The sequence below is a fragment of the Filicampus tigris genome, chromosome 7 (assembly GCF_054856515.1).
Source record: "Filicampus tigris isolate MCC_2025a chromosome 7, RoL_Ftig_1.0, whole genome shotgun sequence".
In the NCBI taxonomy this organism is placed as follows: domain Eukaryota; kingdom Metazoa; phylum Chordata; class Actinopteri; order Syngnathiformes; family Syngnathidae; genus Filicampus; species Filicampus tigris.
The window spans coordinates 280,001-305,683 of NC_141223.1; the positions used below are offsets into that span (position 1 = coordinate 280,001).

At 46.8% G+C, this 25,683-nt stretch overlaps 2 protein-coding genes across 4 annotated transcripts in view; one reads left to right on the forward strand and one right to left on the reverse strand.

Moving 5' to 3' along the window:
• Positions 1 to 3,953, reverse strand: part of abcf3 (ATP-binding cassette, sub-family F (GCN20), member 3) — a 14,385-nt gene extending 10,432 nt beyond the window's left edge. Inside the window, exons 1-6 of the mRNA XM_086035193.1 lie at positions 3,808 to 3,953; positions 1,593 to 1,740; positions 1,170 to 1,246; positions 1,016 to 1,071; positions 359 to 456; positions 135 to 257 (exon numbers count right to left, since the gene is read on the reverse strand). Coding sequence (XP_085891319.1) covers positions 135 to 257; positions 359 to 456; positions 1,016 to 1,071; positions 1,170 to 1,246; positions 1,593 to 1,740; positions 3,808 to 3,886 — 581 coding nt within the window. The 5' untranslated portion in view covers positions 3,887 to 3,953. The remainder of the gene's footprint in view (positions 1 to 134; positions 258 to 358; positions 457 to 1,015; positions 1,072 to 1,169; positions 1,247 to 1,592; positions 1,741 to 3,807) is intronic.
• Positions 3,954 to 5,079: 1,126 nt separating this feature from the next.
• lrch3 (leucine-rich repeats and calponin homology (CH) domain containing 3) lies at positions 5,080 to 25,067 on the forward strand. 3 transcript variants are annotated; one of them, XM_086035192.1, is made up of 20 exons: positions 5,082 to 5,458; positions 7,105 to 7,249; positions 7,846 to 7,972; positions 8,052 to 8,157; positions 8,951 to 9,087; positions 10,650 to 10,762; positions 10,889 to 10,982; positions 12,155 to 12,245; positions 12,335 to 12,480; positions 17,007 to 17,059; positions 17,218 to 17,263; positions 17,340 to 17,435; positions 17,759 to 17,785; positions 17,901 to 17,954; positions 18,780 to 18,813; positions 18,892 to 18,999; positions 19,085 to 19,179; positions 19,645 to 19,782; positions 19,873 to 19,950; positions 22,999 to 25,067. In XM_086035192.1, exons 1-20 carry the CDS (start codon positions 5,182 to 5,184, stop codon positions 23,158 to 23,160), a joined length of 2,127 nt encoding a protein of 708 aa, XP_085891318.1. In that variant the 5' UTR covers positions 5,082 to 5,181; the 3' UTR covers positions 23,161 to 25,067. The 3 variants fall into 3 exon arrangements, with proteins under 3 accessions (XP_085891316.1, XP_085891317.1, XP_085891318.1); XM_086035190.1 differs by having other exon boundaries at positions 5,080 to 5,458; positions 10,650 to 10,982; XM_086035191.1 differs by having other exon boundaries at positions 5,081 to 5,458; positions 10,650 to 10,982; positions 18,783 to 18,813.
• Positions 25,068 to 25,683: the final 616 nt, after the last annotated feature.

The window sequence follows — 25,683 nt, forward strand, 5'->3', positions numbered from 1 at the left end:
GCTAACACGGCTTTTGGTTTGGTTTTCGACTCTCTCCTCCCGACTGGCCATTTATGGGATGGGAAAGGCACGGCGGCGTGCGTCGCGGGGGACCGCTCACGAGACATTGACAAACGGTGTTTGGCGCCGCTCACCTCTCTCCGAAGGACACGTCAAAGTTGTCGATGCGGATGTCGTAGCTGCGGCTCTTTCCCGCCTGGTCCGCTCGCCCTTCTTTTTTACTGCTGGCCTGACTGGCCGACGCTTCCTCCAGGACACTAAGAGCGCCACGGGCAGGACGTGCAGACAGGACAGCAAAGTGAGACCGATGGAGCAGACGGGACAAGGCGGCTCCCGCGGGACTCAGAGAAAGACCCACAGCGGACTGGAGGTCTTGTGCGAGTCCTTCTCGTTGCGTCGCTCGTGTTTGGCTTTCAGCTTGGCCTCGGCCTTCTCCAGCTTCTTGGTGTCCACCATCTGACGGACGCACAGGGCGACGGCTTTTATGTTCCTTGCCAGTTTGGCCACAACGCCGGTTCGGCTGCGCTTGATTTTCAAGTGCTCCACCAACGACAGCGGCCACGTTGACATGGACAACAATCTCTTGAATCTGATCCCAACTTTGGATTAAAATGATGATGGACAGATGCACTGTTTTCATTGGACACTGGATCCAATTAGGGTTAGCGTGTTCATGCATCGGAACAAATGATTTTGACATGCGCAGTTTGACCAAATATACAAGTAGTAGTAGTAGTAGTAGTAGTAGTAGTAGTAGAAGAAGAAGCCATAGCGACTTCCGTGTCAACAAAACATGGCTCTGTCCATATCTACTTTAGCGTTATTTGGCATATTTTTCCCGTTTGCGCCATCACGTCGAGTTAACACTTGCTAACGGAGCTGCAAACCGAGCAGTTCAGTCTTGTCAAGAACATTTGGGGGTTGACAGTTAGCCATACTTCCATGTGACCCCACGATGTGCTGCTGCCGCGCTTTAACTGAATGACAAGAAATTTGAGTCCCAGTCGAGACGTACCGTATTCTGAGGACGCTTCATCACCCAGATGCCCTGAATATCGTTGCTGGCTGAGGCTACACATAGGAAGAAAAAAAACAAAACACAAACACATCAGCCACGCTGAACGCAGCCAGACACGCACGCCGACTTGTGCACATCAGCGGCCGCTCACTTGTGTCCGGCGATATCTGGGAAAGTTGCACTGGCGCGTCCAGCAACACCTGACGCTGCGAGGCGGTACAGCCACTCCTGAACACACACACACACACACACACATTTGACAAACACAAGAATGTGTCACAATGACACACACACACGCATGTTCCACACATGCGTGCGTGCGCGCGCGCGCACACCAGCAAACACACATGCTCACCACGCACGAGCGCACACGCACACACACACCAGTGTGCATCAGCCACGTTCATCACACACACATGTAGATCATACACATGCATGTTACACACGAGCATCACAAGCAAGCACGGGCATCACACACGCGCGCACACACAGAGACAGGCAGGCAGGCAGGCAGGCTGAGGAGGAGGTATGAGTGTGTGGTGGCGATGGCGCATGCAAGTGGACGCGCGCTCACAGCCGCAGCGTGTTGAACATCCGTAGGCAGATGCCACGGACATCGTCCTCGTTTTTCGTGTCGGCCGACACCTCCTGCAGGACGCCGCCCACCGCCTCGAACACTTCCTCGCCGTCCTCAAAATCGGCCCCGCAGCCGTCCAACACGCCTGACGGGCACACACGCAATCAGCGGGGCATCTGTAATCTTTCCGCTATTTCCAGTCCCTCACGCCCTTAAAGTGAAATCAACCCAAACACATTTTTTGCAATATGTTCCCAGCAGGCCCAATAGTTGAAACACGGCATTCTGATGAATATTGCGTTTGTGGAGTAAGTGTTAATCCACTTGTTTTTAGCCATCACTGGGGGCGGCCATTTTGTCACTTCTGTCGACTGAAAATGACATCACAACGACCAATCAGGGCTCAGATTCAGAAAGCAGGTCTGCCGCGATTGGTCATTGTGAGCAGTTGTGATGTCATTATCAGGTGACAGAAGTGACAAAATGGCCGCCCCCAGACATGGCTAAACAAAGAGTGCATTTTGCTGCTTAATTTATATTACACAAATGCAAAATTAATCAGAATGCTGTGTCGAAAAGAAAGACACAGCGCTCCCACACAAGAACACGCCATCTCTCCTCCATCACGGACGGAGCGAGTTCAAAAGATATATATTGTGCTCACCCTCATGTTGCAGTAATTGTACCGTATTGGCCCGAATATAAGACGGACCTGATTATAAGACGACCCCCTCTTTTTCAAGACTCAAGTTTGAAAAAAGTTTTTTTGAACACCAAATTCATTTTTATACAGAAAATAGTTACAGTACAGCTGAAACAAATGATTATAACAATATTTTTGAGAGAAAAGGCATGTTATTTTGCCTCATTCAAATCTTAATATCTCAACATTTAAATATGTAAACCAAAGTGCAATCACATTCATAAATGAATGGCTTCTGGTTTTTGAAATGTAAATACACCAATCTATTGCGATCAAACAACAAAATTGCAATAACTGCATTAACCATCAAAGTGAAGTCTAACTGTAACTGTAGTCTTGAAACAAATCTGAATATGGAAAAACATTGCAAAATTGGAAAATAATGCAAACTGGTTTAACTTGAGAGATCTATCATGACAGAACATCACTCCTCACAAACAATTATCTGCCTCGCTGTGCTCAGTGTCGCTGTCCTTAATCCCATCCTCTGGCTCCTCCCATAGCACGTCTTTTTCAGTCTTATTTCAATGCAAAAAACACCGTCTTATATTCGGGCCAATACGGTAATTTGTGCGTTTGTATTATTACTATCACTACTATCAAAAGCGTTGCAGCTATAATGTATTAACGAGAATGGCAGTACAGTACGTTCACTCACTGAATCGTACATGAAAGGGGAAATGGCAGTACGTTCAATCACTGATTCGTTATATGCCGTACGTTCACTCACTGACTCATTGGTGAATGGGAAGTTACGTCACTGATTCCTTCGTGAACGCCAACAGTGTGGCAGTATATTCATATAATCCCTACTCCATCTGTCGCTGGCTGCTGATTGGTTGTTTGCAAAGACATGCATGTGGCTGAGCTCAAATGAACGGAGAAAAGAACAAATCACTATGTTCTGTACCTGCTCTGTACCTGATAAACACTTGAGGAAGTGATCCGTTCACTCACGTTCATTGAAAAGATTCCTTCTTTTTGAACGAATCCTTCGAGAACGACCCAACACTCGTAGTGGGCTCGAGATTGATGCGTTTTGAAGGCTTGGCAAGGCTCCTAGTTTTTAATTCCAGTAAAAAGACACATCGCTGAACTCGTCTTGAAGAGATCTGTGTGCCAATGCTGGTGTCATGGAAATCACATAGCCTTTTTGAAAACCTGTCACATTTGATACTCACTAGTCTTTTCTAAATGAAACTTTTAACACCAGAATAGACGGAAATTTAGCTCGGAATTGACACGTTTACCGCTGCCCTTCATGCATTTTGGTTCCATGACAAGTTCACAACCGCGGTCGGGTGGCGTGGAGCCGTGGCGCCGCGCAGCCGGCAAGCGAGCACCAAACTCGGTCATCCCATCCGGCTGAGCCACGCCGGGAAGCTGCTTAGCTGCTTACAGCTAGCAAGCTGCCTCGGGCGGCGCTCCCCTGGCCCGGAGGAAGGCAGCGACAAATTTCCCCCACTGAAAGACAGTCGACACACGGCGACTGCGAGTCGGGCCTCTCGCCTGTGATGTAGTCGAACAGCTCCGAGTCGATGTCAGGAAACTCGCTCCTCAGGATCTCCACGTACGCCGCCGCCGCCATGATGGTTCAACCACGACGCGGCCGCGCGCATGCGTCAAGCGTCAAGCGTCAAGCGTCAAGCGTCAAAACGACGTGGCCGCGTGGAGTTGTGGTCGTTGAAGTCTTTCAAAGAATCCAAATTAAACCATTGGCTAAAAAGAAACTTCAATTTAAGAGGAAGAATATTGCTCTCGAAAGGAGAAGGTTGATCTCGACTGACCTATGCAGCCATTTCTCTGCATGTGGACAGAAAGACTTGTGAGGATATTGACCGAATGCTCTTCAATTTCCGATGGAAAAATAAGACGCATTATATTAGAAAAAGCGCACTGTACTCATGAATGATTATGAACATGGCGGAATTAATGTTTTGGATTTCACCACACGGAATAATTCAAAATAAATTGGGCAAAACACTTTATTAAAAATCATGTCTCTATTTGGAACTTCATTCCTCATTACCAGGGGTCACCAACGTGGTGCCCGCGGGCATCAGGTAGCCCCCAAGGACCGGGTGAGTAGCCCATGTGCCTGTTCCTAAAGTTGCTCACCAGTGATGGGACGTTGTGATCATCCAGGAATGTTATAGAAGTGATTACAGTATTTGAAAATATAAACAGTGGCAGGTATTTACAGAAGTAATGTTGCATATTGATATTTATGTTTCCTAATTATTGTGAGAAATAATTAACATACTCAGTGTTTTCACATAATGTAAATGAAAATTCTGAAGTTTGTATCCAACAGGTAGCTCTTCCCATAATCAGTACCCAAAAAGTAGCTCTCAGTTTCAGAAAGGTTGGTGACCCCTGCTCATTACATATTCTCTAAGTTTGGTGGTTTAAGTTTTATTTTAAGTTGTGACTACAATATATATAAACTTCCAGTAAAGCTTTCAATGTTTCAGCTGGTCGCCAGCCAGTCACAGGGCACACACAGACACCGTCACTGAACGGGAAACAATCCCACGCTGCCCACACACAACTCAGGCGCGTGTACCACTACACTATCAGTGACTTCGTATTGTATACTGTACTGTCTTATTCTGTACACTCACTTTTCTCTATGTGCCGTATTGTAAGCGTTCATAGAGAGGTCACAAGTATTCTTACTCTCCTAGCAAGTTCGGTTTTTTTTAAAGATTATTTTCAAAACTATTGATATCAATGAATCAAAAAAGTTGATCAAAGCTTCTGCGGCAACGTTGGCCTGTGTTGTGCGCATGCGCAAGCGTGTCTCCAAAGTTTAGGGTGGGAGGGTTAGCACTAGCATGAGCATTAGCGCAGTGGGCTAAGTAACCAACCAACCGAAGTGTAATGGCGTCCTCGGTGTTGTTGGGCTCTGCGGCGGACAACACCGGACTCAGCTTCGCGGTTGGAGGTAGCGGCGGCGGCGGTGCCGTCGCGGGGAGCGTCCTCGTGGCCGGTAACAACGGCCCGGCGTCGTCGGCGGGCCCGGTGCCGTGGAACCGTTCTCTGGAGCGGGCTCTCGACGAAGCCTCGGCCACCGGCTGTCTGAACCTCAGCGGCAGGAAGCTCAAGGAGTTCCCCCGCGGCGCCGCCAACCACGACCTGAGCGACACCACCCGGGCAGGTGAGTCCCCGCGAGGTGTCACCGTCGTCCAAATGTTGCCTGTGCACTTTGTTGACACTTGCGGGCAACTTTGGAGCTGCTGGCCAAGTCGGAGTGTCGGCTCCAAGTGACAACAACAACATGTTGCTTCAGTGTTCAGCATTCACTCCAGCAGTCACAAGTCGGACCTTTCGGAGACGTTCGCTCGCTGTCGTCTTCGTTGTGCTTAAGCGACAACGCCATCTTTTGTCAACTTTGGGACACTTTAGGGGACACTTTGCCAACTTTGGTGATGCTAGCGCGTTAGCACGTTAGTGCGCATTAGCATCCTGCTAATCATGCTTCAAGTGCGTTGAAGCAGCGATGTCAAACTCGTTCGAGTTTCCGGGGCCGCATTCAGCTCAAATGTTAGCAGAAGTGGCTCAATAAAGGATGAATAACAACGATTCCAAAGGTTCCCCGTTGCCCTGGTGCCCAAATACATATTCACATTCGCTGGTTACTGTCTTGTTTCAAACCGCGGAACACTCTGAAGAAAAAAAAAACATTTCAACTGTGTGCAACTTACACATCAAAGGCGATCATTGCCGCAGCGTTTCTAAAGCAATTTGCGAAGCTCCAGAAACGATCTGAAATGGACATCAGAAATTGCCCGCACACTGGGCAGCGGTTCTTCGATTCTGGTCCTTTTCTTGTAAGGGAGCCAGGTCAAATGAATTATGCAATTAACAAAGATGTCCAAAAAATAACTGGAAAGTGCCTTCACACTAATGAACTGAAGTGTAGCCAACATCTTACCGTTAGCCCCGATGAAGACTCTTGGAGTGACAATGACAACAGACTCCTCTGTGATGGAGTGCCGTGGCTTTTAATTCACTTTTGTTTGCATGTCAAGTTTGAAGAACAACGATTTTGTGTCTTGATGCCAAGTCATCAATACCACTAGTACGTTTGATAACTTCAATTTCTATTAAATGCCTTAAAGCGAAGTCAAGCCAAACATCTTTTTTTCAAGAATAGGTTCCCAGCAGCCCCACTAGTTGAAACACAACATTCTGATTCATTTTGCGTTTGTGGAATATAACTTAAGCAGCAAAATGCACTCATTTTTAGCCATCTCTGGAGGCGGCCATTTTGTCACTTCTGTCGACTGAAAATGACATCACAACTGCTCACAATGACCAATCGCGATTGACCTGTTTTCTGAATCTGAGCCGTGATTGGTCGTTGTGATGTCGTTTTCAGTTGACTGAAGTGACAAAATGGCCGCGCCCAGAGACGGCTAAAAACGAGTGGATTAACACTTGTGTGGATGAACACTTGTTCCACAAACGCAATATTTATCACAATGCCTTGTTTCAAGTAGTGGGCTTGCATAGAACATATTCTTGAAAAAAAATAAAAAATAAATAAATGTTTGTGTTGAATTTCCCTTTAAGTGCATTGCTCAAATTGCACAACTACACACACGGGCCATTGTTAGGATTCTATTTTCGGACATGGTCACAAGTTTTCTTGCTCTCCTAACAAGCAGCCACAAAGTTTGTGAGTGGAACATGATGACGCAATGTAAAGAAGATAATGTCATTGATGTGCTTGCTTGCTGTATGCCTAATTGTGTGCGTGTGTTTGTGCTTATGTTTGTGTGAACGCGTACGCACGCGCAGACTTGTCTCGGAACCGCCTGTCGGATCTTCCGGCGGAGGTGTGCCTGCTGGTGTCTCTGGAGAGTTTGAACGTCTACCAGAATTGTTTGAGATCGCTGCCCGACCACATGATCAACCTGCAGGCCCTCACCTACCTGAACCTCAGGTAGCACGTACAAACACGCACGCACGCACGCACAACCTCGCCAATGCTGCCTCTAAGCTGCGCTTGTGAGCAATTGAGCAATTCTCTCACCCTCTCGCACGGTGTCACACGGCGAAAGCTGGCACGGACACATACGGTCGGCCGTTTCTCCACTCATTCCCTCAGTTGATTAGATACAGCTAATTATGGCATCGATCTAACGCCACAGATGCAGACAAAACTGATGCAGCGCTCGTAGGCGTACTTTATGAGAGAATTCCTAAGCGCATTCTTTGCGATGAAATGGGCACGTAGCGCCTCTTCCAGACTTACGCACGTACGACCGTACGCCATACACGGTTGCGGAAAATAACGCGAAAACGCCGGCGCCGAGAAATCAATGTATTCGATTTAGGAGCGAGCGGCGACGCAAGATGGCTTCACGCCAGTGGCTTCACTTCTCGCTACGGCCAGTAAGCGGCGTTGTTAGTCTATTTGTGTCCTCATCCATGGATGTTGCTCAGCGTGGTCCAAGGAACGCGCTGGGAGTTTGTGTGAATGAGAGGCAGCGTTGCCGTCGCCGTCTCTCACTCGCTGCCGCTGTGCTCCCGCATCAGTCGCAACCAGCTGTCGGCGCTGCCCGTGGTACTGTGCAGTCTCCCGCTGAAGGTTCTGATCGCGTGCAACAACAAGCTGGTGGCGCTGCCTCAAGAAGTGGGCCAGCTGAGGCATCTGACGGAGCTGGTGGGTAGCCCGAGACGCCCGTCCGTGACCGGGTGGCCTTGACGCCCACCGTTGATCAGTGGCGCCTGCCTCCCTGCAGGATGTCAGCTGTAACGAGATCAGGACGCTGCCTTCTCAGGTTGGCCAGCTGGAGGCGCTGAGAGACCTGAACATCAGGAGGAACCACCTGGTCGCCCTTCCTCCAGGTACACACGCCAATGTTACAGTGGTTTTCTTTTGCTTGGAATTTTTGTTTCTCAAATTCTGTTTAGTTTTAATGGTTGAAGGTTTCCTTTTTCCCCCCAGACAGCAGTTTTTTTTGTTCCAGTGAAGAGAGAAAAAAAATCTCTTAGCATGCTGACAGTATCGGCTGTCAGCCTTTCAGCCTTTGTCAGCACTGTCACTGCTTCCTTGTGATGTTTCTGAAAACCGGGTTGGGAAACCTTCAAAATAAGGCTCCCCGCCCCAGGACAATGCTAATGTGTAGTTTATTTTCCACTACTTTGAGTGGTTTATCGATGTATTTATTCAGGATGCACTCACAAGAGGTTTTATGCAAGATGCCCGCATAGAAAAGGTCACAGAAATTCAGTGGCTGCTTGTCAGTTGGTGTTTTTGTCCTTTCTTACGTCATTGTGATCACGTGAAACGTCATCCATCATTCCTGTTCCAATTGAAAGTCCGCATAAAGCAAGCATGCACAGAATACCTGCATGGCGTTCTTGTCTGCAAGCTAGCTTCAACCGATCCTTTTGGTTTTTATTTCAATTAAAACCCCCTGATGCTGATGGCTAAAATGGGTGCATTCTTATTCCACAAACGCAATATTTCTCAGAATGCCACGTGTCAACGAGTGGGCCTGCATAGAAGATATTCTTGAAAAAAAATGTTTGGGTTGACCTCCCCATTAACGGAACAGTTTTTTCCTATTCCAGTTTTGCTTCTTTTGTGGCTTTTGCGTGACACACCATGACTGACCGCGTGGGCGTGCGTTTTCAGAGCTGGCCGAGCTGCCGCTGGTGCGTCTGGACTTCTCGTGTAACAAGGTGTCGTCCATCCCGCTGTGCTACACGCGCCTGTCGCAGCTGCACACCATGATGCTGGACAACAACCCGCTGCACACGCCGCCTGCGCAGGTAGCCCGCAAATACAGGGTTAATAAAGATTCATTGTTGAAAAATACATTAGAAAGTACCTTGGGGGAAAAAAATCGCAACTCAGATCGTAATCGCAATTCTTTATGCAATGCAACACAACTTTAGTTGTACAGCGCATTTCACAACAGCTAGAGCTATGACAAAGCACTTGACATACAAACGACAAAATAGCCGTCATACAACAATGGAAATCAATAAATGAACGTAAAACACTATAGACACCGGAAAAGAGGCAAAAATTTGTCAGTCTCTGCTCAGATCAAAAGCCAAAGAATAGAAATGCGTCTTCAAAATGGACAGAGAGGGGACTTGCCTAATGTTTACTGGAAAGTCATTCCGGCGGGAAGGACCGGCAACAGAAAAGGCTCGATCCCCTCCGAGGATCCGCTCAGTCCTCGGCACCTCGAGCGGTGCCCGGTCCGCAGAACTGAGGCTTCGGGCGGCAGAACTGAGGCTCCGGGCGGGAAGGCGCGCCAGAGCTCGGAGATGTACGCCGGGGCCTGGCCATTTACGGGCTTGTAAAAAATTGGAAGCATCTTAAAATTAAGCCTAAAATGTGAAGGGAGGCCAGAATTGGGGTCATGCGCGCCGTCTTCCGAGCTCCGGTCAGGAGGCGAGCGGCGGCATTTTGGACCAACCCGAGACGCTTGAGAGAGCACTGGCCGACTGCAAAATCAAGTGCGTTACAGTCATCTGGCCGAGATGTAGCAAAGGCCTGGATGACTGTTTGGAGGTGCTGATGAGAACGGAGGGGCTTTACCTTAGACGGCTGTTTTAAGATGAAAGAAGATGGACCGAACTACGGCGCTGCTTTGCCGCTCCAATTTAAGATCAGTGTCCGTTTTAAAACCCAAGTCGGAGACTGTTGGCTTTTTCGATATTTATTTCGATAAGTCAGGGGGCCCAGGTCAACAGGGTTGCACGGAGAAGAGCCACTGGGACCCAACACCAGAACTTCTGTTTTCTTTGAGGGAAGAAAAATCCCAATGAGATTATTTTCCGTAATCGTTCCGCCCTACTTGATGTATTTGATGTACTCCATTCATTGCTTGGTGGGTGAGTGCAGTCCACGTGTTCACATACAAGTTGAAATGCTACAGCCCCACATTTGTTTGCATTGGTGTTGTCATCCGATTTGTGATTTAATCACTTCTGTTCATGCCATCATTGTGGGCAAATTTGGTCAAATTGTCTTATTGTGAATGCCTCAAAGACTGCAAGTCTTGATCAATGAATGACTCCAATTGAAGTGCATGCCTAATCTGTCTTTCATATGAACTCATGCTTCATTTAACATTGATGTATAATGAATCGGATATTGTTTGTTGTCATAATCCAGATGAATTGATCGCTTGTGTTTGTTAAAAAAAAAAAAAAACAAAGGGACGAAATCGCAATTACAAGTATTCAGGCGGGGAAAAAAATGCAATTGGATTATTTTTCCAAATGGTTCAGCCCGAGCAGGAAATCACCTCGGAGGACACACCTACCTTGCTACTCTTCCTCACTTTATTGGTTGTCAATAATCTTGTGTTGTGTAGATTTGCATCAAGGGCAAAGTTCACATCTTCAAGTTCCTCAACATGGAGGCCAGCAAGACGACAACCCCTGACCTCCCAGAATACGACAGACGAACTTGGAACGTCGGCTCCTGGTCTGAAGTCATCATGGCCGCAGCACATGCATGCGCGCACGCGCACACGCGCACGCACACGCACGCACCCCATCATCAGTCACTCACATTTGCAAAAAGCCTAATTTGCCGTTGTGTGCGTGTTAGCGCGGATGAGCTGGACCCTGGTCGTCCCTATGGCGCTTTGGATTCAGGCTTCAACAGTGTGGACAGTGGAGACAAAAGATGGTCAGGAAATGAGGTTAGACACACATGCACACAATAGTACGTCGTCACATCGTCGCTGTCCACGTGAAGAACACTCGTGTCCATTTCTTTCAGGTTTGGTATTTTTACACGAGTACGGAGTTTCTGCGTTACAGACATCCCATTAACGTGGAAAATTACAAAATCGGACATCGGATGCGTTTCTCACAGGACAGTGACGATATACTGTATATTACCCCGAACTAGTTCCAAATGCCCCGCAGTACGTGCAATTGTTAAGCACAAAATTTCCGTCCCAAAATGATCGTAACCTTTTCATCTACCAACGGTCTCTGCATGGATAAGCGGGTGGACCTATGTCGTAATCCTTCTCGCGCCGCATAACCACCAATGGCGACGTGCGTAACGCATCGCTGTGACTTGAAAACCGGTGACATCACATCCCTCTGCGGCTTAACCCGATGAGAACTATAGTAGATGATCGGGGGACCCGATAGATGTGCAGTCAGGGGAAAAAAGCATGAGCTGCGTCAGTTTCTTTCTACTCTGAAAGGCCCGGGTCCACTAAAGGTAACATTTGTTTGGATAAACTTCACGCCGACAACAAAAATAGCTCTCAAGAGTTGAATTGAAGAAATGATCGAGCCAATTTCCATGCACGTTTTCTTGGTAGTAACCAAAATTGCTTCAGTTCTCATGGCATTGTCCTGACAAAATGCCACTTTTGGCCATTCCGTGTTTTCCTTTCTGTCTGTCAGTCTCGTGCTATGCCTTTCCTGTCAGCGGCCGTTCAAAGAGACAAGAAAGGAAAAAAAAAAACAAGGTGGTCTAATCATCCTTTGTTCTCCATGATAAGATAAGATAAGATAAGATAAGATAAGATAAGATAAGAATGCCTTTATTGATCCCACAGTGGTGAAATGTTCATTGTTACAGCAGCAAAGATCACAGAGGTCACACAGGGACGGCGGGCGGCATAATGTAGCCATTAATGTATCATATGGAGAAAGGATAGATCTATGAGATCATCATCGGGAGACCTGATCATTTTTTGATGTCACCATTACGAGGTGTGATAGATTTGTGACGTCACCATTGGTGGACTTGATAGAGCTATGACATCGCCATCGGCGGACCTTGTAGGTTGATGACGTCATGAAACGTGGGTGCGTGCGTGTGTGTGTGTGTGTGTGTGTGTTTCACCAGGAGCTGTCAGAGGTTCCTGCTCGTGTCCTGGACGTCCACAAAGAGTTGAAGCGAGCGGTCGCGGGCTCCCCCCTGCTGGCCAACGGGACACGTGAGTGCGCTCGTGCTTTATCGAGTCACAAGGAGGGGGGCGTGCCGGACGGTCACACGGGTTGCGTGCGTGTCTGACGGCGTGCGCAGATGAGCTGGAGCAGATCGACTTCATCGACGGCGAGGAGGACGAGGAGGAGGGGAGGAGCGCGGCGGGAGGAGAGAGAGGAGCGGGAGAACGGGCCAGCCTCAGCTCGCAGTTCATGGCCTACATCGAGAGACGCATCAGCAATACGGTACGTCGGCGCCACCGGAACGCAAGTCTGCTCGGTCACATTGGCCACTGCGGCAACGCGTCCTCTTTCCGTTCTTCCTCGTTGTCTTTGGAGTGTGAACATAAGCCGAGTTTACGTGGAGCCGTGTGTTTTTATTTCTATCTTTTTTTTCAAAGTTAGGGTCTGAAAATGTCTGGCAGTCAGTCAGGTCATCGTCCCTGACCGGGTCAAGTACCGATAGATGTGTTCTAATGGGTTCTTTTTTTTTTTTTTTCTTTTGAATAATTTTTTAATTCAGTTTTTATACGAACTTAACACAAACAAACGCTGCCAGTGCGAAAACATATTCACGTAAAGTAAACAACTTAATACGTACAGTCCGCAAAGTAAAAGTCAGGAAAAGTCCAACGTCCAGCATGAGAGGAGCAAAGTGCACAGATCAGTGGGGCAACCCAGAGGTTGCAGGTCGAGTCCGCTTCTGCTTGATATGATCAGTAAAAGGTCCCCAGATTTTTCCAAATGTATCGCGCGTGTCCGACAGACCGCAGCGAATCTCCTCAAGATATAAACAAGACATCATATCATTCAGCCATTTATGATAGCTTGGCAGCGTGGTCGACTTCCATTCTTTTAGGATGACCCTCTTTGCAATAACCATGCCAAACATGCTGGCTTGCTGGGCTGACCGGGAACATGGCAGAGTATGAGCCGAACAGCCAGAGTTCACCGTTCAAACGTCAGGTGCTATAGCTTTCTTTCTTATATATGACACTGTACAATTGAAAGGTCTCAGACCAAAAGTTCCCAAGCAAGGGGCAGACAAAAAACAAATGCGCTAATCTACCGTCACTCCCCCTACATTTATCACACAATGGTGAAATTGAAGGAAAAAGTCTGTTCAGCCTGGTCTTAGAATAATGCAAACGGTGTCAACTTTAAACTTTATAAGCTGAAGCCTTGCATTTATTGAACAAGATTTTTTTCCTGCTAAAGCCCTTTCCCACATATGAGTTGACATCTCTACATCCGCATCTCTTGTCCAAGCCTCGTTGATTTGTCTCGATGAAGCCGGTTTTAAAAAAAGATTGAGAAATTGTGGAACCAAATGTTTGGAGGTTGGAGGTTTTTTTATCAGCTCAAAAAATCATGCTGCACTGACAATTTGTCAAAATGAGCTAAAGAACGACTCACAAAATGTCTTCTCTGCAAATACCGAAAGAAATGACCAGGCGGGAGACTGAACTTTGTTTGCAATTGCGTAAACGATACAAACCCATCGTCAGTGTAAAGATCCTTCATTGAAACTATACCTCTACTTGACCACTGCCTAAAAGAGGATCTCATATGGCTGGTTTAAATGATGGATGGGTTTTTGCATATAGGTGCATAAATAGAAAGGTCCGGCAAATGCAAGATCCTCTTCATTTGTTTCCAAATTCTTACAGAGTTGTATAAAATGATATCTTGTTTAAAACTTTCCAAGGGGATGTCTAGTTTGCTAAACAGCAGAGACGTAGAGCTGCACCAGTGTAAAAATTCACAATCATAAGATTCTATTGCAGGCCAGTATGGCATTTGGCCCTCATCATCATCATCATCATCATCATCATTCGGCACCAGAAAACCAAGGCCCTAGTATTGCAAGCCCAACAACAATGCCTCAAAATGGGCAGGCCAAGACCACCCGCCGAAGAGGGTTGTTGAAGATGCACTTTGCAAATGCGAGGAACCTTCTTAGCCCAAATGAAGGCGATAGGAATGGAGTCAACTCATTTGAAAAAAGACGCTGTAAGAAAAATGGCTATATTCTGGAATAGATGTGCAAATTTAGGAAGTATAATCATTTGACAACATGAACTTATCCTCACAAGGATAGCTCTCTAAAATTCAATTTGAAAAGTAGTTTAGGGTTCCTGGGGATTGTGATTCCTAAATATTCAAAGTGCTCAGTCGTAATTTTAAAAGGTAACTCATCGCAAAAACGTTTGTCTAAAGCATCAGATAGAGGCATGGGGACTTTTTTCTCCCAATTTATGGTAAAGCCAGAGAATTAACCAAATTCCTTAATCACACGCAAGAAGAGGCGAAATAGACAGACAGATAGATAACATCGTCGGCATACAAACCGATAGCATACTCAGCTGGGTTGTGTCATTTCGGGTGTAGACCTGATGGCAATAGCGAGTGGTTCAAGCGCCAAAGCAAAAAACATTGCTGACAGCCTGCCAACAGCCCTGCCTAGTGCCACGCTGTAATAAAAACGTCGGGGACTTATTCATGTTGGTAAGTGCTGGCTTGTATGGCTGTATGGCCAAAGCCAAATGTCTTTAGAGCAGTCAACACATATGCTGCTGTGCATGCAGAGAGATGATAGCAGAATATGGTCATTTGTCGGAGTACGATATATTCCAAAGTCTACGAGTATTTGAAAATACAAACCTTTCCGGAAGAAACCCGGTTTGGTCACTATGGACCAAAGTACCAATATGTTTATTCAACCGGTTTGCCAAGACTTTAGCCACAATTTTCTGATCACCATTTACCGGTAGTAAACCACGAGGACGATAAGAAGCCAATGTTGTTGGATCCCTCCCTTTCTTTAATAAAAGGCAAATATTTGCATCATATAACGTCTCAGGAAAAGATCCGTCTTTCACAGAGGAATCGATCATCCGAAGCCACAGTGGCGCAAGCTTCGTCAACGTGAGCCTTATAGAATTCAATAGCCAGACCATCAGGACCGCTAGCCTTCCCATTTGGAAATGTGCGGATGGTGACTTTAACGTCTTCTCATGTAAAATCGGCATCGAGCTGTTGTTTAGTAGTTTCACTCAAAGTGGGCATATCAAATTTATTTAGGAAACCCAATATATCCTCCTTAGGTACCAATGACTTGGAGGTATACAGGTCTCTATAATAATTGGAGAATGAATCATTTATCCGTGATGAGTCCGTCATGACTTCCCCATCAAGTGAAATTTTATAAATTGCCCACTCAGCCTGAACACCTTTTAGTTACCTTGCCAGTACGCTATCTGCAGCGTTGTCTCCGAGCTCAAATTGCTTTTGCTCAAGCTTACAAATATAATTGCGAACCTGATTATCGAGAATGCGGCTATACCCAAATTTTAAATCCATGGTTTGTTTCAAAACGTCGTCTGATTTTGAAATACGAAATGAATCCCCCAGTGGAGAGAGTTTAGCCTGAATTTCACACATGCGCTTCTGCCTAACCTTTTTCTTAAAAGACTGATAGGAGATCATACCCCCACGAATTATTATCTCCCACAGTATGGAGCCAAATACCTCACTATTATCATTAAAGCTAAGAAAATCTGTGCTTTTATTTGAAATGTATTCACAAAAAGATTGATCTGATTTTCATGCTGGATTGTATTTCCAATTGTATGAATGTACACGTGTCTTGAAATCAATGGTCATGCATACAGGAGAATGCTTAGAAATGAAAATATTATTGTAAACTGATCTGACGACATTGGTCATCAGATTGGAATCAATTAGAAAATAGTCAATCCTGGTAAAACTACCATGCACTTGCGAGAAAGGGAAATATTGCCTAACATCTAACTGATGTTGAAGACTCCATCCAGATGGCTACTAAATTTAAAGATGAAATGAGATTGTTTAAGACTGGCACTGACTTTAAAATTGGAGCAGTTGTCATAAAGGAGCTATCAAGATGAGGATCAAGGAAACAATTAAAGTCACCCCCAGTAATAATATTACGATTATTTTGATCAGCAGCCATACGAAAAATTTCACCCCAAAAAATCAGGGCTATCAACGTTAGGAGCATATACGTTCAAAAGGGCCAGTGGGATTGAATTTATGGTGCCAGTTACAAGTACAAATCTCCCGCCTGGATCGGCCACCGTAGACTCAAATACAAAAGGTATAGTCCTACGAATTACGATAGCAACACCTCTACTAGCATTTGAAGAAAAAGTACATTGATACATTTGGGACATCTCGAGAGCGTGACAATCTCTCCAAATCATCTGTCGTGCTCACACCAGCGCCGCCGTACACTTGAAGCTACGGCCCGGAAGTGGAAGTCTTTTGTTGTCCTCCAAAAATAACATTGCCTTACTTTGCAATAATTCTTTCATAAAGACTGAAAGTGTCTTGTCTTATCATGCAAAAGTTTGAATGAAACGCAAAAGTATTGCGTTGTAACGGAATCCTAAATATTTTCGCGACGTCCCCTTCGAGCTCCATCGTGTGGTGACCGACTGTGGTTGTGTTGGCAGCTAAATGTTATCGTGCTTGTGAGCAATTCAATCCACTCACGCTACTCCCAGCCAGTAAGTGGACACGTGCGTAGGAAATTAGCCAGCTATTGAGCTTGAAATCATCTTCATCAATTATGAAACCTCTGCCGTTAGCATCCCTCCCATGCGCGGCGTCATGCACGGTCGAAATTTCTGCCATTTTATTTTTTGGGGGTTTGTTTGTCTTTCTTAAGTGTTTTTGTTGTTATTTCATGTATTTGTTTTTCATGAGTTTGTATTTGTTTGTTTGTTCAGGGCTCTCCAGGTAAAGCCAGCTCATCCAGAACAGATGACTCCAGACAGAGCAGGTCGGCACACGCATGCTAGGATCTAGGCTGTCTGCTTAGTGACTTTTTGTGGTTAAGATGGCGTCCTCGGTCGGTGTGTGTGTATGTGTGTGTGTGTGTGCGCGCGCGGGTATGCGTGTGTGGGCGGGTGGGTGGCTTCGTGCGTGTCTGTCTGTCAGGAGCGCGGTGGACTGTGCCCCGGCGTCACCTTGCAGCCAGATTCAGGTGAGGCCACGTCAGCAGGCGTTGACCTCTGCGCCTGACCTGTGCCCCACCGACCTTGTGTGCGTATGTCGCTCAGAGAGGCGTGGAGAGGATGAGGCGAGAGGCTCAGCTGGCCGCCCTCAGGTACGACGAGGAGAGACACAAGATACGGCCCCTGCCGAGAGATGCAAAGGTACCAGCGGCCAGTCACGCGCCGGCTTTTCATCACATCCGATCAGCAGAGAAATGTGCTCTTGGACTCAAACATTTTTTCAAATGGAGAATGTTCAATAGTTTGCTTTTTATTTCGCAGTGTGTTCGCGACTCAAGTTATACTCTTATCGCAAGGCGCCTCTCTATCTCTGGAAGTTGTTCCAATTTAATTGTGGGAGCTGGGGCAGTCAAGCGGGAGGAGGAATTTAGCAACGTAGCGTCTGCTTAGCTTTCTGTGTGGTGTGATGGGTGCTTCCAAGATGTGAAAGTTGACCAGTTGACGTGTGTTTGTTTTGTCCGCAGAGTCCAAACAAGCCCATGGACGGAAAGGTAGCTCCGCCCACACCCTCCTTACGCCCTGCCCCTCTTATCATCCAGCCTTCACAGTGTGTGTGTGTGTGTGGGGGTGTGTATCTGTCAATTGGATGTGCGTGCGTGTGTGTAGAGCATCTATCCCTTTCGCCGCTCGACCCACACGGATGACTCTGCCCTCTTCATGGTAAGAATTGTCCACACCTTCATTGAATTTGCAACATGACATGTGCTTGCCATCTTTGTGAAATTTTCCTCCCAAAATGCATTGAGCACTTTGTTATTTCTCCTTAGATGTGTTTTGGGGGGTGGGGCGTTTTTCCCTTGCCCGCCTGGGGTTTAAGATCAAGGGATGCTGTTCATGTTTGTCTATTGTGGGCATGGCTGCGAATAGCCCTTTGAGACTGGGCTGGAAAAGACCGAACCTTTCACACGCGCCACAAACATACACACATACACATTGGCCAGGCCCCACCCCACTATGGAGCCACATTTCAGTGTTTCTGCCCAAAAATTCAAGCTTCACGCCCACATATCAGCAACGAGCAGTCAGGGGAAAGCAGATTTCCATATCAAATTAACAACAGCGGTTCGGCTGGAGCGGCGCTTTTTTACATCATGAAAATGACCTGTCCAAAATGACACGTGTGCATAGGCAACTAAAATAGCTTGAAAAATGCCGTCGTGAGCAACTCCGGAGCTGCGAGTAGCAGCCCATACTGTTACCTTTCGTATCCTGAAATTTCTTTGGTAACTAGAGGCAATATTTTCCTGTTGAGGCGTTTCGTCACTTGAAAATGTCGTATGAAGAGACGTTCGTAAGTAGAGGTACCACTGTATTTGCACATGCACTTGGGCTTGTTCCTTGGTGTTTTCTTTGCTGACTCAACTAGAAAAAGTGTAATAACACTGTGTATTGTATTGTCACCAAAGTGCACAAACCGCAGCGCTTGTCTTGTGCAAAACATTGATTGTTTCCTTATGCTAATGCTAACGTGCGCGGTTGTATCAGCAGGGCGAAGAGCGAGGCGGCCTCTCGCCAAGCGGTAAGATGGGACCGCCCGCGGGAAGCCTTTGGCATCGCTTGTCCGCTTGCGGTGACTCCGCCTCCTTTGTATCTCCAGCCAATCCCGGTCACCCTGGCCCGGGCGACTCTGCTTCCTGTCGCGGCGCTGGCGTGCGCCCGGAGAGCTTCCTCTTTCGCCTCAGCCAGCGCGAAGAAAAGAGGAGATGTGAGCTAGCGCCGCTTCATGTTTGATGGCGGTGGCAAACGAGTGATGGGAAGTTGACTTGCGCGCTTCCCCACTTGTCCTCTAGGCGACGCACCCGCCTCCACTCAGCACCCTCAGGAAGCGCCGGCGACACCCACCGCGCTCGGACATGACGCCCGGCTGGTGGAGCAGCTCAGGAAGGTTTGTATTAGTGCTGTCAAGCGATTCAAATGTTTAATCGTAGTTAATCGCATTTTTTCATAGTTAACTCCCTAATTAATCGCATATTTTATGACTTGTAAAAAAAAATCCCTAGATTTTTTCGTCCCTTAATTTTCTTGAATTTTAATACTCCAAACATGAATAAGAGGATTGATTTTCTTATGCAAATACTTCATTAAAGTCTATCTAATCAAAGTCATCCACAAGTGGGGGCCTTTCCTTGAACGGTGAATGCACTTTGCACACGTCCATCTCCTGCGCAGAAAGCCGCTTCCATTGGCGGAGTGGGCTGCATTTCATCCCGCAAGGGCGCAAAGCGCCTTGTGGTATCTGCGCCAGCCGTGCAAAATGGCAAAAGAAAGAACACAGTCGGACTGCTCCGGGAGACCGATGTGGGACCGGTCGCCAGTCGCTCATTATTTGCGCCTCGTTTGTGTTTGTCAGAACATCGAGGGCCGGCTGAAGGTGTCGTTGCCTAGCGACCTGGGGGCGGCGCTGACGGACGGCGTGGTCTTGTGTCACCTGGCCAATCACGTGCGGCCGCGATCGGTCCCCAGCATACACGTGCCCTCCCCCGCTGTGGTGAGTGCGCCGGTTCCCGTGACGTTCAGTCAGTCAGTCAGTCAGTCAGTCTCTATGCCGACCGTCCCGCGTGTGCCTGTGTGTCCCCAGCCCAAGCTGACGATGGCCAAATGTCGGAGGAACGTGGAGAACTTCCTGGAGGCGTGTCGTAGGATGGGCCTCGCTCAGGTAACGAAACTGGGATTGTGATGTGTTGCTCTCCACATTTGGATGGAGGACCACGGGTGCCAAAATGACTTCAATGAATGCAGGATTCAACAAGTGGAAGTATTGATTGATTTCAGTATTTAAAGTACATCAACTATTTCAATCTTTTGAGTACGCTAGTTTGAATTGTGGAAAGTGTCAAATCTCCTGAAATGTTGTTGTCAATGAATCGCAAAGAACTTGTTGAAGGCTTTCAGTAGGCCAAGGGATGTGTAGTGTCGTACACCGAATTTTAGCTAACGAGACGGCCAGTGCGTTTGAGCAAACCTGTTTCTGCCAATTGACCGACTTGTGGATTTTGTCGCGCGCCGCCAAGTGTTGGCCCAAGCTTCGGCACCATCCAGTTTTCATCAAGGGATGCTTCGGAACGGGCAGAAGCTTGTTTGAACGCGTCCGACGTGAGCTTCCCGTGACAAGATGACCTCCTAACAGCTTGTTTTCAATTGCAATTTCAATTTGACCGCCATCGACGATTATTTACACTTTGAAACCGGGCTGAACGATTCATTGCATTTGCAGTATCATCGCCTTTTGTCAGCGCAAAGGCTGCGCTTTAAATGGTCGTGACTTTGGCACCCGGGCCAAGTGGGGGTCACGAACGCTAAGTTAATTAACGCTGCTTTCATTTTGTACGTGTATGTTTTATTTAGTTATCCGTCTATATCTGGGCTAGGGAACTCGGGTTCCTCAAGAGCCTTATCCCGCCTTCTTTGGATCTCTCCCGACTCCAACACACCTGACTGACTCAAATGATCAGCTCATCAGCATGCTCGGCCCAAGTCTGAAACCATCCTGATCGTTTGAGCCAGATGCGTTGTAGTCGGGAGGGATCCAAAACAGGTGGCACATGGCTGTGAGTGAGTTGAGAAGTGCAGTCCACGTTTACATTGTTTCACGCGATACAATATGACTGAAACTCATTTTTAAAATGCTGAACATCTTTGCTTTGGTAGGTTTACTGCTCATGAGCAGTGGCACACCTGCCAATTATTACAAATTGTCCGTATTTGGTTACGAATATCGCTGAATGCTCCCTCCTGATATCTGTAACGTTGAACGTTACGGGTATGTTAAAAGAAAAAATCCAAAACAATCATGGGTCACATTGCTCAAGCAGGTTGAAAAGGAGCAAAAGTACTTAGTGCATCATTTTGATGTACGTTTCCCAACACATTGCGTTCCACCACCCATGAGTACGTCGCCGCGCCCTCACGGGCAGCGGAAGCCGCCGACCGACCGACCGACGGGAGCTTAAAGCACGCTAACGTCTCGAGGCTAACTAACCCCACCCGCTCGCTCGCTGCGGCGAGGAACAAGGGCGGTGCCGCACAGTGACGCTTCATTGCCCGGTGATGTGGCAAACGGCAACTTTCTTCATCATAGAATAACAAACGCCAACCGCGTGTCACTGCTAAGTAAATATTTGAGTCGTATTGAAATGCCTCGCAAGCGTACTCAGAATTTAGGGTGGTAGAGACACAGACAAACGCGCACAAATGATGGCATGGAATGATGGCCTGAAGGGATATATTGCTGACATAAATGTTGTCTCGCCATCCATGAGGGTATTTGCACATCAGGCAAATTAAGGACGCCGTCGTGTTCAGTGAGGCGGAGGAGAATGCCGCCGACGACGACGACGGCGGCTTTTTCATGATGTGACTGTCCGTCTTTGTTCACTTGCTTCTTTCTTCCTAACAAGTTTGTTTGTTTGTTTTTCTTGTCTTCCCATCTCCCTCCTTCCTTTCCCTTGCCACGCACGCACGCACGCACGCACGCACTCAGAAGCGCCTGTGCTCTGTTTTCTTGACGTGAGTGGTCGCCTTCCTATCATCATGTCCGGCCAAAGGAAAGCTCCAATGTGACCCGGCCAGCCTAGTCGACCGCATTTCCCAAAGGAGGTTGTGGCATAAGCCCAAAGAGACGGACGTCGTCTCGATGCGTGACATCAGTTTGAACAGAACAACGCTCGCCGCTCGCTCCATATGACACGCCCTCTTTGAGCCGCGCGCCGAGAACGGCGGTCGACCGATCTCAATTTTGGGGTCGTGGCGATTGTCGATCCTGGCCTAATTTGAACGCATCACGTCGTGGAATAAATGCTCCGCTCCCTACTGCTCGCCCTATGGCGGGGATTCCACGCGTGGACGTCTACGACAACGGCAAGCTCGTGAGCCGTTTGTTTGCTGCTTTCCGAGATCATGACTGACTTCTTTGTTGGGTGTTTTGTTTTTTGGAAGCAAATGCCATTTTTGAACACTTTACCATGTTTATTTGATGAAAATGAAAAGTTGAATGGACAAAAGAGGTCCAAGTTCCACCTCCTGAGGCATCGGTGTCTCGGGCTCATTTGGCTGTGCCGGGTGTTCTGAAATTGCTTCCTACTCATCGAGACGTCCTACCAATGCTTAGTGTCTTTGCGCACGCGTACTCACAACACGATAAGTGTTTTCCTGGGAATTTTATCATTTTTTGTCCTACCTTACGTACATTCGGTTAAAGGGGGTGAGTGCTTGCTTTTTTTTTTTTTTTTTTTTTTTACCTTTTCATTGCCTCAAAAATACTTTCGGCGTGCGTTTCCCGTCATAGCTTTTAAGCATTGTTTGTTTTCTTGACGTATGTAGTGTATGTGACACTCATTCAATTGTCAGGAAGTCCTCCCTGCTTCCGCCTCCGTCTAAGTAAATTCTGAAGAGATTTTGTTTTAAACTTCAACCTACCAGTCTCCATCTAAACAAAAACCAGCTGAAAGCGCACGGTAGCATTTTGGCTGCCAAATCAGCCTTGGGGAGGACTTTTTGATGGGGTAGGACAATTTGGCAGAACACCGGGCTGTGGGAAATGCTACATTAGCGGCACGAGTGACGAGCGAGCGCCCCCGTGAGGTCGAGCCCATCGTTCCGCCCATCCTTGTTTGTCCGTTTTGCGTTTGCCTCATTTCACTTGTGTTGATCCATCTTTGCCTTGTTTTCTTTTTGGCCTTCCTTCATGTTGTGCGTGCGTGTCCAGAGTGACTTGTGTCTTCCGCTTCACATCCTGGAGGAACAAGGGCTACCCCAGGTGGCCGCCACCGTCAGCGCGCTTCTCCACTTGGCCCCTCCCAGACACGGCGTCGCCGCCACCACCACCACCATGACGACACCCTCGTCCGGAGCCTCGCTCGGCATGTAGTCGCCATGTGCGTGAGGAGAGCGCGAGGCGCGTGAAAATTTGCCAGCCATCTTTATGCACCGGTTTGCATTGTCGCTAGCTCATCGCAACAGCAGCCCACCGGCAAGGTTACACAATCTCGTGTGTACATTTTTAGTTTTTTTGGACATGTGACATCACATGGCTGACATGATGTCTCACGACTGACACATGACCCTAGTCTACAATCGTTGACCTCGTTTCTGCTAACAGTGCTAACACTAATGACCAAACAAATGTTTCATATTAGCTTATTAGTACCGAAGCGTATTGCTGCCACGTTTTAAGTTTGACTTATCCTTCGGCAAAACTAAGCAGTTACTTCAGTTCAAGTCACTGGTGGAGCCCTATGGTGTCTTCTTTTTAACTTTTTTTTTTTTTTTTTTTTTTAACACTTGCGCTTATTTATTTTGTTTAATTTTATATGCAGTATTATAGGAGAGCAGCATAGTTACTTAGCTGGTAACTATGATTTATAAGACACAAGAAAGGACTCTGACTGCCAGTAACCGGACTATTGACACGTGGTAGGTTTTCACGTTATAACATAAGTTACCACGTTTTACAAAATTTTGCTGGTCCGTCATTCGTCAGTCCGTCATTTTTCATGCTGAACTGAATTGTCATCGTCAGTACGTCAGTTAGGTCCGTCAGAAGTCCGTTGGTCCGTCACTCGGTCCCCCAAAAAAATGTCAGAAAAACGGGCGTCTGCCATTGACAGACTGACGGATCATCACTGACGGACACGGTTAGTGACAATTACGCTGACGGATGAAAACCCACTTCCCACGTCATTCGTCAGTCCATCATTTTTGAAAGGTGTCCCGTCGTTTTTCAATCGCCAGCAAAACGGGCGTCCCTCATTGGCGGACTCACAGACCGGTCAGTCAGTCTGATGGAATGCCCGCCTCTGTTTATGGTAAAATGTGATCACTTAAGGTGTTACGATGGGAAACATATCACGTTCAATTGTGACATTACGACATGAAACACATCACGTTCGGCATGAAATTTGTCACATTAAAATGTGAAATTCATCTCCTTCTAAATTGATATTGAATGTTTTTCTTTCTGTTTGGCAGCAATACGGTTCTGTATATTAGCAATTGGCGTGGGGGAAAAATAATTATTAAATAATACCGGTTTTGGTGTCAAATGTCTTGATTGACATGTAATCATCTGTGCGATGAACGCAGCCATGTTGTTCATCGTTAATTGTTAGCCTCAGCTAATGCAGCTAATGTGAAGACGTGGAATAAACCAGATTAAAACGAAACAAAAACAGTGAATTGGTATTTGAACTTGTGCGATTTGCTGGCTAGTAACGCGCTAGATAACAGGTGCAATGCTAACTATGCTTTTGTAAAGATGCGAATGTGTCGGCATATATTTTATTTTATTTGTTGTCCTTGTCACATTTTTGTGTCTCATTTTGCACCTTGTTTCTTTCTCATCTTGTTCGCTTGCAATGTTAACCGAGGATGCACGTCACGTGGTCACACAGCCGCACTTGACGGTCACGTGATCGCGTCGGGACCCCTGTTGCATTCTAGGACATTTGATTGATGAGGCTGCGCCGTCTGCCTGTTTGTGTACAAATGTATTGTGTAAATACAAAGTGTGTGTAGTTGTGTATATAAAGATATGGAGTGCGGCCTTTCTGCCTACACGCTCCCTGGTGACGTTTTACGTGTTGCAAACTAGTTGCGTAATTCTGAAAGGCTACATACAAAGTGTGAGAAAGAAGAGTTGGTTACCACTGCAACGGTTGGACTAACAGGAAAATTCCACTTTTCTTTATTTTATTTTATTTTTTTTATCCAAGGTGTTTGGCACATTTTCACTTGTCAATTGCTGTTAAAAAATAAAAATAAATATTGGAATTGGAATATCCTTGGTTATATTTGATTGTGAGCGGCACGGTGTGTCACTGGTTAGCACATCTACCTCACAGTGCAGAGGTCAAGGGTTCCATTTGGGGCTCCGGCCTTCCTGTGTGGCGTTTGCATGTTTTTTTCCGTGCCTGCGAGGGTTTCGTGCAGGTACCGGTACTTTGGTTTCCTCCCACATTCCAAAAACACGCTTGGTAATTTAATTGGACTCTATATTGTCCTTAGGTGTGACTGAGTGTTTGTGTGTGTGTGCCCTGCCATTGGCTGGCAACCAGTTGAGGCTGTACCTTGCCTGCTACCCAAAGACAGCTGGCAGAGGCGACCCTGGTGAGGGTAAGCGGCTCGGATTATGAATGGATGGGTGTTTGATTGTTGTTTACAACCTACATCAAACGTTTATTCCTCTTTAAAGCCACTAAAACGTGCAAATAATTTACACCATCACAATAAATATCATTAAAATGAAGACGTAAATTGGTGTAAATTAGTGCTACAGCTAACGATTATGATTTTATTTGGATTATTTTGGGGGGGGTTCAATAAATTGGACCAAAAATATTAAATATATTAAATTGAAGTGCTCTAAATGTAATTGAAATTATAAAATGAAAGA